Here is a 15408-nt window from a genome sequence, read left to right on the forward strand (position 1 = left end):
CACATAATTCACTATATAATAATGTAAAAATAAGTCAGAATGAATGTTATTCAGGATAACAAATATGTATAGGCGGCATTAAATTTCATATAGTTTAGTGTCTTATTTTAATCCATGTCGAAATGTTTTATTTATTTCATATTACATATCATTTCTTCATAGTATGGTTCACCTTTGAAGTTAAATATGAAAATTAGATGAATATGAAAACCGGAATGGCCGTATCAGGACGTCGCAAATATACCTACTAGGATAAGTAGTAATATGATCACAGACTACTCCGATCACTGATTTAAGTCATGTCTTACAAAGGTCAACGTATAGAAGCTCGCTGGTTTGTAAACTGGTTTTGTGATATGCAGGCTTCATAACCTCAGATCCCCTTTCAAAATTCCATTTTATTTAGTTCCGCCCATTTTTTTGTCATTTAGGGCAAAACCATTCTTTTACTTCGGGACCATACGCCGCTTTTCATGGAATGGCACTACTGTGTCACATTGAAGATTCCATGATAACCGACGTATGAACACATCTGCGGATGTTTCTAAGTACATTATGCTATGAAAGTTTTATGAATTCGAATGGTAAATTCTTTCATTAATTTTTCATTCCTCAACAGTTTTCAGATAAGTAAAACTCATTACTCCAAGCGCCAATTTTTCGTTTAAACTTTTGACAGTTAAGTCTTTCAAAAACATCAAGAGCGGAGCAGTTGTTCAAAGTACATTATGCTTGTATCGTTTTTATAACATTTTATCTATTGACTGCATGATTTGTACATTTCATAAGCTGTATAAAAAGTGATATTAACTTATTCAGACACAAACGTGCGTTCAATTATATTCAAATAATTGTTTAGATCATGAAACAAGCTTATTATCTGGAAAAAAAATTGTCTTACATTTAATAAAAGTAGTATTAAGATTTCGATTTAAAATTCTAAATCACTATAGTTGTGTTATATGCAAAATAGCAACTGAAAGTGTTTGACTATGTTTGTATGATTTCTTGCAACGGCACTGTATGGCATTTCTTTTTTGAATTTAATAAATAAATGTGTTTGATTTCTTGCGAGTTTTTAGGACTCTGACAATGAATATAAGACTATATGGAGTACAATATGAATTTGATATGAAAAGTTTGGATTTAAAAAAATGAATGCTGAGAACGATTTAGTATAATGATGATATGTTAAGAATTGTTTGGACACAGAAAATGGAAACAAAGCTCAATTGATAAATGACTTATATTTGAAAATCACATGGTGCAAATACTTCAAATTCATGGTTTCATTTTTCAAGGTGTGTTATAAAAAGACACATTGCTAAGGGAAGCCCAAAATAGTTGAAATTATAGAAATTTAATAGTAAATCAATCACTAACAAATTGTCATTCGTAACTTATATTCGAATTTTTCAACTTGCAACATCCAAATGATATATAACTCCGTTTACTTTCTGTATATGTTGCAAATTTTTATAACATGCTGTCATATATAGAATTATACAAATAAAGATATATCAGATTATTTATAAAGTGGGGCCTTGGATAGTTAAAAGCCAATCAAACAGCCAATCGTCGTACGCATTAAGATTTTGTGAAACATAATAGTGTACTTTATTGCAGAGTGATATTACTTCTTCCTTAGGCAAACTGTTTCAATGCCAGTCCTAAGGTTTTACCAGTGACATCCAAAGACGTAACGAAATACACGATGAATGAAATTTTCGACTCTTAAATTGAGTAAATTGCTGATCGAATTTGCATGTTAATATACATTATGTATAAAATTAAATGTATGGTTAAAGAAGTGCTTACCTTTCAAGTTGTCAATGGTCTTACTATACAGTATATTTAGTAAGCACATTCCAAACTTTCAAAATTTAAAATAATTATTTATTATAATTTTTACATATTTACTTCAAATTAATCAAAGTGGCCTACAAAGTAATGATGCAGATTGTTTTCCTATCATGGAAAAGGTCTATACATAGCATATTCTGGATTGCTTGTATTATCTAAAAAAATTGATTTATGTATTTATAAGATAGTGTGTTAAAGACAGCATTAATGAAATAAATCTTTCACGCAACGCGATTTGAAGGTGATATTTTAAAGTATGTCCTCTAAATTAGAAAAATGCTAAATGTTTACCTAAAGCAGCTTCCTATCCTTAGAAAAATAAAACAATATTTTCAATAATTTATAAAATGAGAACAAATATCCTGTTGTTCAGTTAAATTCTGAAGAATGTGTCAGTGTGTATATAAAATGTATGAGCCTAAATTTAGTTAATTTGAGAAAAGACCTTTATTGGGAAAACATTGAGGCTATTTTGGGACATTTTACAAGTTGAAAGTTAAAAGGTTGATGAAATAACTTTATAATATTATATGATTCGTGTGTTAATTCATGATCATGAAGCCTGTATAACTTTCTTTGAAAACTAAGTAAAAACAGTTTAATTTTCATCAGAAGATGACATTGATTCTTCTTCTCTGCTACTAGAAATAAACAAGCCCTTTATCAACCTTTGATGAGAAGACAAATTGCCTAGGTCATCATTTTGGAAATTTTGCTGATAAAGTTAGGAAAAAGCAAGTTTTTCAACAGGGAAATCTTCCTAAATTATTGAAAAAATTTTATTGTACTCTACCAAAAAAAAAAAAAAAAAAAACAAATACAAAAAAAAAAAACACACACCACTGTGACACATATGTCTGTAATGATACCGGAATGAACTTAATTAATAACTCACTTTATTGCTTTGGATATTCAAAATTTCAGTTTGATTAGGAATTTTTTTATAGATTGGGAAATGATAAGCATGACTATATGTTTTACAGTATTTGCATTTTGGAATCTGCTTGATAGAGCTAAAATAATTATCAATGTATCATCAATATTCTTTTTGGAAACTATTTAATACACATTAAAAAAGTTTTTGACTGATTTTACACAAGACGAGCCAAAATATTTTATGGAAATCAGCTTAGCAAAATGTACATTGTCCTAGGATTTTAAGAAAAGTCAAAATTCAAGTTTTTAGTAATATTTTTTATGACAGTTGTGAACAATTGATGATTGATTTTTCGGTATATTCACCATATTTCTACTGTATGACTAACGCAATGAAGCTACAGTCTCATTTACATCCCGGCAGAGCCCCGGTAGACCTCCGGGGTGATCTTGGAACAACCGGGGTACATCCGTAACTCTGCCGGCAACGTCCTGGATGATCAGGGAACATTCGACCCCGGATGGAATAAAATATTTAATATCACCGGGGCCGTTTGGGATGATCCGGGACGAATAGCTTTGTCGGCTTTATCCTTAACTCTGCCGGGAACGACCGGGGTTACACCGGCGAAGCACTGTAGCTCTACCGGCGCAAACATAGGATGATCCAGGGTATGATATAGCCGGTAGAGCTACGGTAGAGCCCCAGACGATGCCAGCAGAGCTCCGAAGGATGGTTGATCCCGGAGGAGCACCGGCAAAGCACAGTTCATTTCAAAAGAATCACAACAATTTGCGATGATTGCACTTGTTTGTTTTAAATCCCATCCCATTTCCCTTCTATCCAGTCTTGCATAAGGATTTTTCAGAAAATCATCATGAATTACTATAATTATTAGAACAATAGATATTATATTAGATAAAAAGTATGTATGAATGTAATCGTTTTTTCGCGTTTTCAATTAACCTGGGCTCTGCGTAGATCGTCCTGGGCTCTGCCTGGATCAAACGGGGCTCTGCCTGAGTCAACCGGGGCTCTTCCGGCGTCATCCGGGAACGACCGGGGAAGCAACGGCATGAACCGTAGCTTCACCTGGGCTCTGCCTGGATGATCCGGGGCGCATCCTTGGTGGTTAGTTGGGGATTATCGTAGTGCTGCCGGGGTAAGTGTGACCGCAACAATAATTTCACCCTGGATCATCCCGGTAACTTACTGTCTACCATGTTTACTGCCGGGAGTAAGTGAGACTGCAGCTTAAGGACTTTTTGCATATTTTGACCTCTTTCTAGTCATTTGTATGGTGGCTGATATGTTACACTTTTGCATGTTGCGTTGTTGTTCATCGCCTTTTTTTCCTTGGCGCTACAAAACATGCCAGACTGTGGCACGTTGTCCCCATGTCCCTATCTTATATCGAGGGAATGGCTTCTTATTGTGCTATCGCATGGCTTAATAATTAATTGAGTCGTTTTCGTCAGCAAAAAAGCAGATTTAAGCCACAATAAGCTAATTTTTTTCCATTTGAGCCAAGCGACAATGTGTCATGGTGCCACACACTGCGAAACAACCTGCCAATTGGCTTGTTTCGCTAGCGACATGACAACAAGATGTCAAGGCCTGACAACAGAGCAATCTTGACTTTTTGGTTTAGGAATAATTATTGTTTAAAAAGCAGAACAGTGCATGAAATAAGGAATGAACAAATTTTTTTCCTTTTATATGATTTCGTTTCTTTGTTTTGCCAACTTCATTATCAGATTATGGTTTTATACACAAAACACAACAAAACACAAAAAAGTCATGCAAACTGTTTGTCAACTGACAGTGACACAAAAAGTTAAATGCATTATCATACCTTCTTCAAAATGATAAGTTCAGCAAGAGGATTCTCTAAGGTGATATATCCTGTCAGTCTGTAAATCTTTAATAATTCATGTTGTTATTGACAATTACACGACAACGCACACATATGTGTTGATCGAAATAAAATCTACTGATCAAATACAAAGTATACAGCCTCATGTTTGTCTTTCAAGGGATCTCCCGCTGCGTACTGGTCCAGAATGACTTCGTAATTTTACTTATAATTGTCCTTCAAGTTTCACCTCAGTATTAACCTAAGCATGATCTTCATTTAATCGGTTTAAAATGACATTTTGTATCATGACTTATCCTAATTATTGAAACTGACAGCTGATTTTTAAAACAGTTTATTTCCGGCTCTGGAAAAGTTTGTTTCCGTTTCCCGTCACTACGCAACTTAAAGAAATATCGTTGCCATCATATACAACCGATAATAGTCTATTTCGAAGCAAAAATGAGCAAAGTTTAGACGAAGCGTACAAACGGTCAAAATTTTATACAATCGGTTAACCAAAGTTTAACCCAAAAGTTAACCAAACCATGGATTTAACCCAGTGGTTAAAGTTAACCAACGTTAATACAATTTGGTGCATATGTACTTTGTACATTGAATTGGTAATCGCAGGTTTTTATCAACGCGATTTGTGGTATCACCATAGTATCAAACCCATCACCTTTTGCTCCATACATAATATATATACATGAATACTTTAATCATCGGACGATACAGATATTTAGGTTATCAATAATGTTTGCCCTACTTTTACCTCAAGTGACGATACCTTAATTATAAAAGCTACTATCCCACACATTGTAGTGTGGGAGTTTTTGAATTAAATGTCATCAAAAGATAAACAATTTTACCACAGGCTTGTACATTTATATTGAACTAGATGATTTATACAAGTCTTGTCCGATGAAAAAAAAAACATATTCAATAAAGTTTTTTCAATGTTTATCATGCTTTCGTTATTTAACCGTTGCAACGTTTTATTTTGTAAATATTGACTTGAATTATTTACACACCCCTTAACTGATGGCAAGTAGATCCAGTTGTTGCGAGTAAAATAGTTATGTGGTTGGTAAGGTATTCTTTCCTGCAATCGATTGCTGCACAATATATCATAGGATATTTTGTCTATAAAAAAGACAAAAAATAGACAAACATAAATTGGTTATACAGTTTGAAACATACATTTACTACCTGCATGAAGCTGTCCTACTTGCTATATGTTCACGGGTGTGATAAAAGGTCACAGTTATAACTCGTGGAAACGGATGCCGTCATTTTTCGGTTTGACTTCCTGTAAAATTTACAGGGAAGAACTGAATATATGTAAAAATTTCATTTACACTCTGAAATTTCGGAATCTGATTGGTCTTTGAAAAATTAGTAAAAACAGTCATAAAGGATTTTTGTTAACACGGTATACACGTCTAATATTTAATTCATCTGAAAGAGTTCTGGAAACGAACTATTTACATATTAAGTACTTTCACTATCAAGTTCAATTTCTGACACTTAAGTTCTGTTAAACCAAGCCTTCTCCTATACATTATAAGTTTTTTATTACCATGCATCCTACTACAGATTATTTAACGTTGGTTAAATGAGTTATAAATTTTGTCAAACACTAACCAATTACGTCCACAATCCCATAGCACACAAGAAAACGTACATATCCGATATTATCAGTTATGTGAAGTGGATACAAATATTATAATTTTCATGTATTTTACATACATTGTATTAATTAAGTATTCACTTAATTGCAGATATGGTTTCTTTATCATAAATGTTTGTCAAAGTTTTTTTTTAGATTATAAAGCTTTCATTCGTTTTTTTTTTATAATTTTAAGGTTTTTTTCGTTATTTCCAAAGGTGTTGTTAGAGCTAAAACGGGATTCACAATAATAGAAATAAGAGAATAACATGATGGTAAAAATGAACTGAGACGAAAAAATTGAGTACGAAATTAATTATTTTGTTTGTAGTTCTGATTTACTACTTTACTTAAAGGATTTACTTGAACTTTTATTTTAAAAAAATCTGATGTGTCATCATTTGATTTTAATATTTAAATATTTAAACGTAAAATTCAATTATAGCTCCAATATCATTATCCTTATGATTCTATTTCCATGTTTCCTAAGATGCCACGATATGCAATAGTTAAACCAGTTTTACTCCTGCCGAGTATCTTTTTTAAAGATACTTATTGTTGTATTTTTCTTCTATGCATATTTAATAACTGTAAACATATGTGTTGATGTTTTGAGACCCGTTTTGTGTGGGAGAGTAGCTTAAAAGTCTATTTTGCAGCTATCATCAAAGCATATGTTTAGAAAAAACAATGAACAGCTTCAGTCGCTCCTCCGCCGCTCATTTTGAGATGTTTAAATCGTATTATTTTTCTATTACCGTCTACAAGAAAAGCATTGATGCAAAGCATCAAAGGGCGTCCAAACAGCAGGTGCAGATGAACTAGTAGATATATGATGACAAGATATTCTTATAAACTTTTCAATGGTTCATTGGGTTTTACCAGAATTGTATATCACTTTTGAATGAACGGACGAAAGACATTGTTCATTATTTTTAACTTTGATCGGCATGCTAGAAATTAGAATATTTCTTGTTATTTCTTTATGATCGTGGTTATTAATAGCAACGGATATACATGTATACAATCATTTATAATCCATATGTGTAACGCATGATCAACACCATACTTGTGTAATTGTCCCTTATTATGTTATTGCTATTAACGAGGACCCCCTCTTAAGGTATCTGTTCACACTAAGTAACAATATGACACTTGTTATATTACCATGTTGATCATGTTGAGCATAATTGTTTATTATACAATAAATGTAATTTCTATTTTAATAAAAAAAAATACAGATTTTATGAATATTGTTTTCTTTTCTTTTTTGTGTGTGTTTTATGCGCTATTTTAATACTGAGTTTTTACGTTTACTACTATTTTAAGAATTCAATTGTCATAATGATCGACGATTATAAGTCAAAACTTAACTGGAAAAAGTCAGTAAATCATGGTTAATCTTTCAATTTATAATATTGTTTTTTCTTAAACCATATACATGTACATTTGTATTTTTCTTTATCATTTTTTAAATTATCAATCAATTCAATAATTCATAAAATCTGATTTGTAACTTTGAATAATTCCTCGGAATCTTTACTAAACACGAATAACAAATTATATAAAATGTTTTAAAGTTGATAGTGTCATATTAATGCCATAAAAATGTACATTTTTTCTCAATTATTGTACATATTTATTGTTTTTATCTCATATAGATAAAATATAACATGCGATTTGTGTTGTTGGTTTTTTTTTTCGAATTGTATGTTTATGTATAATAATAATCAATCAATTCGAGAGTTGATCTGTGTTTATTAATTATTGTAACCAAACTAAGTGACAAACATTCATTTTGAAAAAAAGCTTATTTATCTGTAAAATATTTGTTCTGTTCTGTAACGATATCTACTCCAAAACCGGGAGAGACCGGACAATAAACGTGTGGTACTATTCGCCGGTCATTAGTAAATCCCGGGAGAGACCGGGAATTACATAGGAGTACATCCCTCTATAAATAGATTTTCGGAATATTAAGGTCATCAACTCATCATTTTATTAACAGCTTTCGGAATAACATACCATAATAACCCACTGTGTACTACAAAATGATAAGCAAAAATACCCCGAAGAGCGCGATTTATTGACGGAAAAGGTTATTTCATTTGAAAATGTTTGCATTGCGAAATTCTCCAGTTCGCCATTCATTGTACATATCGCGACTAATTAACAATCAAGCACCCTCATACCGATCGGAATGATCGGCTTTTTATATTGGCAACTATAAAAGGCCCGAGAAGTTGCTGTCGCCCTTTCACAAAATCTCATTTCATTCCAATAGGCGCCGCGCTTCGGCGCGGACGCCAATAGGCGCCGCGCTTCGGCGCGGACGCCAATAGGCGCCGCGCTTCGGCGCGGACGCCAATAACCAAAGGTTAGTATTGCGAGTTTTTTTCTTATAAAAGTTCATAGGTATGTAGTTGCTAATTGAGTTGCTGTATTTTTGTTGCGTTGTTTTCTTTGTTTTGTTTTGTTTTTTAATGAACTTTCTATACAGCTCATCACTTTGTCCTGGACGTATTGCTGCATTCATATGAATCAGTACACCAAATTTGACTATATATAAACATTCTTACTTATTTACAGTAATGCAATTTTATCAGTGCTTCTTTCGAGATCATTGATTCAAGTCCTTTCTATTGTGTGAAATGAATACATCCATGAACATAAAAATAATGGTTATATATTTTGTAAGACCTAGAAACAAATAGGTTTACTTATCAGTATGTATGTCACAGTATCATTGCTCACTCGTAAATATATGAACAGAAAATGGACAGATGAATCAAAACAATACTCTTACCTTTTCCTAATTAAGATATATAATACATGTATATGTCCAATACAACTTTAAACTTGTTTTATATTTCGATTACCAATACATATTTTCTCTAATATTTCTCAAATAATACGACACGCGATGGAGCAACCTATTGCCGAGTGGTTAAGAGGGTGACTTTAAGCCAATAGCCCGTTACCGCTGTAAGTTCGAATCCTGGTACGGACTTTTTACTCTGACGTCATTTTTGCCCTGACGGACATCTGCAGTAAAGCTGTTGTCGCCATATAACTGATACAGTGTTGATGCGACGTAAAACCAAACTACAAACTACAAAGTTCATGGGCTGCATTTAAATTGTTTACAAATGTATAATTATTGCATTTAACATTACAAAGTCAGCTCCGTTAACTTATGATGAAATCTACCGCAACTAAGTTAATAAGCTTTGATTTATATAATATTGTATTTAAAAACACAATAATAAGGGGTGATCTAGTCTAAGGATATTTGCGGTATTTGCAGGAGCAACATCAGTACTGTATGTAAATAACCTCCACAGCGTTTGCAAATATTTTACTGAGACTCCTGCATTCAAGTTTTGTCTTCGAGTCCGAATTGCGTTGGACACAGGGGTCTTTTAATCTGATAAATATATGATTTAATTGTGTGAAATTTACGCGCACATTAGAGCACGTGATAACAGGAAGATGTATAATGACAACGTCATGGTAATGTATGAGAAACCAACCCAAAATTGCAAAATAATAACAACCAAAAACACACCAAAAATATAAAAGACGGAAGAAGCACAATATAATTATGTATGTATACATCTTGCATGTATATATTTGCCTCTCTCTCTTCTCTATCTTTACAATTCCTCTTTTAATATACCTGATATTAGAAACAGACAATGTGGCTCATTTATTGACAACATCATCTGTTTTGTTAGATCAAATTAAAGCACGCAGAAGAAATAAATAAAGACATAATTCAATCACAAGGGCAGAAGTTTTAATAAGAGATACAATAAAGTAGCAGAATTTCTTAACAAAATTTGGGAAAAATGGTGATCCCTCGCAAGAAATGTAAACACCAACTTTAAATTAGAACTGCATACTCGGTTTGAGTCTGGATAATGGAAAAGTGAAACATCTCAATGAATGAATAAATCAAACTATTTATCATATAGTTTATACATTTTTCTATCTGTCCATCTATTGATTGTTAAAACAACTAATCTGCTAACATATTGGGAAAGTCCCTTTTTATTATTTACATTTCTAAAGTCAATGTGATATGACAAAAAGGCTGAAGGTAATGTAGTCGACTTTATTTCTTGCATATTAGACTGGATTATCTACTGCTTACACAGGTGCTTGAAAAACTTCCTTCCTCCCCCCCCCCCTCCCCCCAAGTAAGATAAGTCGCGTGCTTCCAATGACGTTAGAACCATTTTTGAATGAAATGGTTCTTAGAATGACGTTAGTTTACCGTTATGAATAAAATTGTATATACATAATTATGCTACTATAAGACAAAAGTGTTCAATGAAAATATTGATTTTCGAAATTTCTTTCCGAACAATAATTCATTTGCTATATGCAAGAAAAAGAATCAAACACCGGTTCTCGTTACAGACCGGAAATATCAAGCTCTCAGATATTATTTAGCGGAAACTGGGCAGAGCCTCGTTACCACCGTAAACAATTACGAGCTTGATATTCCGGTCTGTACTGACAGCCGGTGTAACATCCTTATATTATCAACTCACCATTTTTAATTTTATACTTATTATTTATCAATAATTGTAATATCCATTACAATGTAAGTTCCAATTCAATGTAACAAACGAATTCATTCGTTCAATGTTCAATTACAATGTTACGTTGAACTTTGAATCAGTTTTCTATTGAATTGGAATTAAAACTTACAATATGTAATATCAACAAAATTCTTGTATCTTATTCAATTTGATACACTATAATACTAGCCAAATTAAAAAAAAACAACATTTGAAATGTATACATAACAAAAGAGATAACATTCTTGCTAAAATTTTATCATACATTGATAAAATCATTATCGGCTGGTTGGTGGATAACTTTTAATGTTGTCTGTTGATAACGTGACAACAAAAGATAACCAGGTTCTCACATAATTGACAAGTGATAGTGACTGCCTTTAAGCAAAAAGCTCCCTATTTCTGATTTTTTCAATGCATACTATACATTCAAATAGCAATTACAAACAGGAAACAAATAGTATTTATGTCTGTAATCTAATACTTGTTTATCATGTGAAGTATAAAAATCTGGAAACAAAGTGATCATAACAAAACACAAAAGAAAAAAAACATTCCCAAAAATATATACTCAGCTGTTCTCAGCGCAATTTTTTTGTCTTATCACACACTTTATCGGTAATGTACAAATGTCATATGACGGTGTTGTTTCTCAAGATTTATTAAAAAATGATACTGTTTAAAAAATGTATATATACGACCCAGCATGCTTACAGATATATGCAATACATCAAATAAGTCTATTAGTTCAGAGAATAAATACTAATTATAAATCACACTATAGTCAGAGTTTCCTAAATAGGCTCATCATGCGCAGAACACACAAATACAATATATTTTATCTTTTGATGAAGCGTAAACTAAGATAATAATTATAACACAAAACACGATGGTAGGTATAGAAATAATTATATGCAGACATAAACGTTTAAGAAAAAAGTTGAGATTTACCTTAAACTATCACTATCGTTATGAAAGTACCATTTAAAGAACAACTTATCAGTTTGAATAAATAATAGTCGATAAAATAGAAATATAACAAAACAATCTGCGATATACGAGAAGTTTGTTTGTTTTTGGATATTTTTCACATCTAATGTCAAAATTTCGTAAATTTGATAGGCGTGATTATAAAAAAGCTTCAAAATGTATTAAGTACACATAAACATAGTACAATAAAGTATTCAGTATTTAAAGTTGTTTTTATATGTGATATTAAACTTTATGATTGTACAAACTAGGAAGTAAGACAGGGTTACATTTTTATTACACGAATGTTACTTTGTCCGCCACCACAGATGTAAAACGAAATATAAATGATGAATGTATTGCCGATCATATGTAAGAGTTTTGTAAAATAAACATAAGATCACAGTTTATCACACACCCGTGCCGATTTCGCGACTCCGTAAAACCGTGCATATATTTTGACGTGACGTCATTAGCGTTATACAAACATAGTGTAAATGTTAGCGTTATACTATAGGCGCGTCAATGAAAAATGACTCTTATAATGAATACATAATATAATTTTATTCAACTCGTGCAATAAATTCAGTATTGAACTTACACTCATTCAATATCCTCTATTTATTTTCACTGACCGTTTGTATAATATGACACGTGTGGCACATCATAGTGAAAACATGAATGAAATATTCACTACCACTGATATACGTTATTCCCTATTACACTTGTCATGGTTTAGAACTTTTCACTATGTAGGGGAATACATGTGTAACCGACCGGATAGCTCAGTCGGTAGAGCCGCGGTACGGTATGCCGAGGGTCCCGGGTTCGAGTCCTGGTCAGGCTGCAAATTTTTCTTACCCTGTGACATTTTGCAACAGACTGGGGACCGTGACTGAATATTGCTGGAAGTTTAATTTACATTGCTCTGTAACTCTGTGAAATTCGTGGACGAATTTCAGTATAGCAGGGGAGTATGTCATGGTTCAGAACTGTTCACGTATAAGGGGAGAAGATGTGTAAGCGGCCTAATAGCTCTGTCGGTAGTGTCACAAAATGACATTCCGAGAGTCCCGTGTTTGAATCCTAGACAAGCTGCACATTTTTCTCAGCCTGTGACATACTTAAACATTTCATTTGATAACATGACACACGTCCCTTATAAAAATTTAAATCAATAAAGTGTAAAAGTTTTATATAACTTCACATTTCTAACGTTATATATCTAAAAGGATATCTTATTAAATATCTAGCCAATTCCTAATATGAAACATAATCATTCAATGGAGTTTGCATTTGTTTCATTTGTAATAAGGAAGATCATTTTACTTTTTAAAAAGTTTTATATTAAAACAAAATTATCGGCGACAATTTGCATAGTTTCAAATCGACGAAAAGGATATATAAAAAGGATATATGAAACAAAGAGATATTTTTGAAATAATAATGATAATAATGATAATAATAATCATACAAAATATACTTTGATAATTTTCTATAATAAAGAACAATTAATGCAATGCAATCGTCAATTTGGTTATCAAATTAAAATTTCATCAATTGATCATTGTGTGTCAAATACTTTCAACTTGTTATCATTATAGTAACTAACATAAACCTCATTATAGCGTGAACTGTAGCATATTGAATGCAGACGGGTTTTATCTTGACGCATCATCTTCCCTTGCTTCAAGTCTCCGTTGACTTTATGAATTGTTCCATTACCAGTACAGCACACAAGTAATGCCCCGTCATCTAACATCAACATTCCACGTGGTCCACTAAGATCTGTATGCTTATATGTAGCTGTAACTTTCCCTTGTAATGATACACTCACTATACTGTCGTTACCACAGTCACTGATATACAGAAGTTTGGAATCCTTTCCCACAGTAATATACGGGAAATAGTCATTTGAAAGAAATTTCAGAGGGATGTTATTCAGGATATCACCTTGTGTATTCAGTACAATCACACTAAGAGGATACAAACAAGCAACATAGAGACAATCTTGATTAAAGTCTATACAATAGCATAACCTATCTACTTTAATACTGCGGACACATGATAGCTTGTCGTCTGTTCTCATGACAACTATTTCTTCGATATGCGGCATTGTTACTGCAAACTGATCTTGAGACATTACAGCAATGTCAAATGGCTCCGAGTCTAGAGCTTTCTCTTCTTGTACACGTTTATTCTCTATAGATATCAATTTTACTTTTTTGTTTTCTCTATCGGCTAGAACTAGTTTATTTGTGTTGAGAACTGCACATCCTGTAATAGAACATTCCCTCTTATCTGTTGAAGTTTTAACATTGATACCTTCTTTCCCAATCAGACGATCAACAGATTTCATCTCATTTGCCGATTCATAACAAGAATGACTGACAATCTCACCAAATACCCTTGTTTTCGATAACAATGATTCAAGGTCAGAATTTCGCTCAAATGAGTAGTGCATATTCGTATTTATGAAAGATTTTTCTGCATCATTTAATTTATTTGATTTCAGTGAAGACTCAGCCCGTTTTATGTCAATGAAGAGTTGACTATGCTGTTGATTTGATTTGCTTACATTTAGCTTTGATTGCAGACTTTTTATATCAGAAATCATACTTGCACATTCTTCAAGGACCTTCTGAACGATTTTAATATTCTTTGTCTTTATGCCTTCAGCAGTTGTTGAAACATATTGTTGCATCTGATCAAGGCGGTCATTTATTTCTTTTCGGAATTCTGTTATTGCTTTGATTATTTCCTTATTGCATTCATTTATATCATTACTTCTTTCCTTAGCCATTTGAGAGATTTTTTCTGCTTCTTTAAGTTTTCCGCTGAGTTTTTGCATGACGTCATCGAATTCCGTGCCATCTGCAATGCTTCTACATTTATCAGGTATGTACTCAATTTTGCACGTTCTGTGGCCTAAAGTCATGCAATCATTGCATCCGAGCTCATTGTGGGATGGGCAATGAAATTTTATAACTTCTTTTTTATGAGCTGAACATAATTCGGTACATTCGTTGTATGATTGCTGCTTTGTATGCAACTTGTCTAATTCATCTTTATAAAGAATATTGTGATTCCGGGAAAGTTTTGCCTTTTTGTGACAATCAAGACAGGTACTACATAGGTATTCCTGACATGTGACACAAAACCCGAGAGCTTCTATACGTTGATCTGTGGTAAGACACGGCTCACAACAGTGATCAAAGTCTTCTGCTGATCCTGCTGCTAGTGATCCTAGCAAGTCTACTTGTTTACGTCCTGATACGGCCATTTCTATAAAACAACACAAACATGTATTAAACATTGGGTTTAAATTATGTCTGTTCCTAGTTAAAAGTAATTAGAAGAATTTATTCGTAATGTAAGAAATAGTTTTCATATCTTACTTTTATAGTGAAGCAATACAAAAATAATTAGTATATTAAGCCCATTTTCCACATTAAATGTGCTATGATATTGTTCAGGTTTATTGAACAAAACGTTATTTCAAACACTAAATTAGATATATACACGGTGAGTGGAATAGCCGTTTTGCTGACACATTGAGAATTAGTTATAAATCTTTATTTAA

General features: G+C 32.5%; 1 protein-coding gene across 1 annotated transcript; it reads right to left on the bottom strand.

Moving 5' to 3' along the window:
• Window positions 1-10044: 10044 nt before the first annotated feature.
• On the bottom strand, window positions 10045-15199 carry LOC132754080 (uncharacterized). Its single transcript, XM_060744678.1, has one exon. It carries the CDS (start codon window positions 15139-15141, stop codon window positions 13390-13392), a length of 1752 nt encoding a protein of 583 aa, XP_060600661.1. The 5' UTR covers window positions 15142-15199; the 3' UTR covers window positions 10045-13389.
• Window positions 15200-15408: the final 209 nt, after the last annotated feature.

Source organism: Ruditapes philippinarum, unplaced genomic scaffold (genome assembly GCF_026571515.1).
Source record: "Ruditapes philippinarum isolate M1 unplaced genomic scaffold, ASM2657151v2 ctg2410_1_1_1_1, whole genome shotgun sequence".
NCBI classification, from domain to species: domain Eukaryota; kingdom Metazoa; phylum Mollusca; class Bivalvia; order Venerida; family Veneridae; genus Ruditapes; species Ruditapes philippinarum.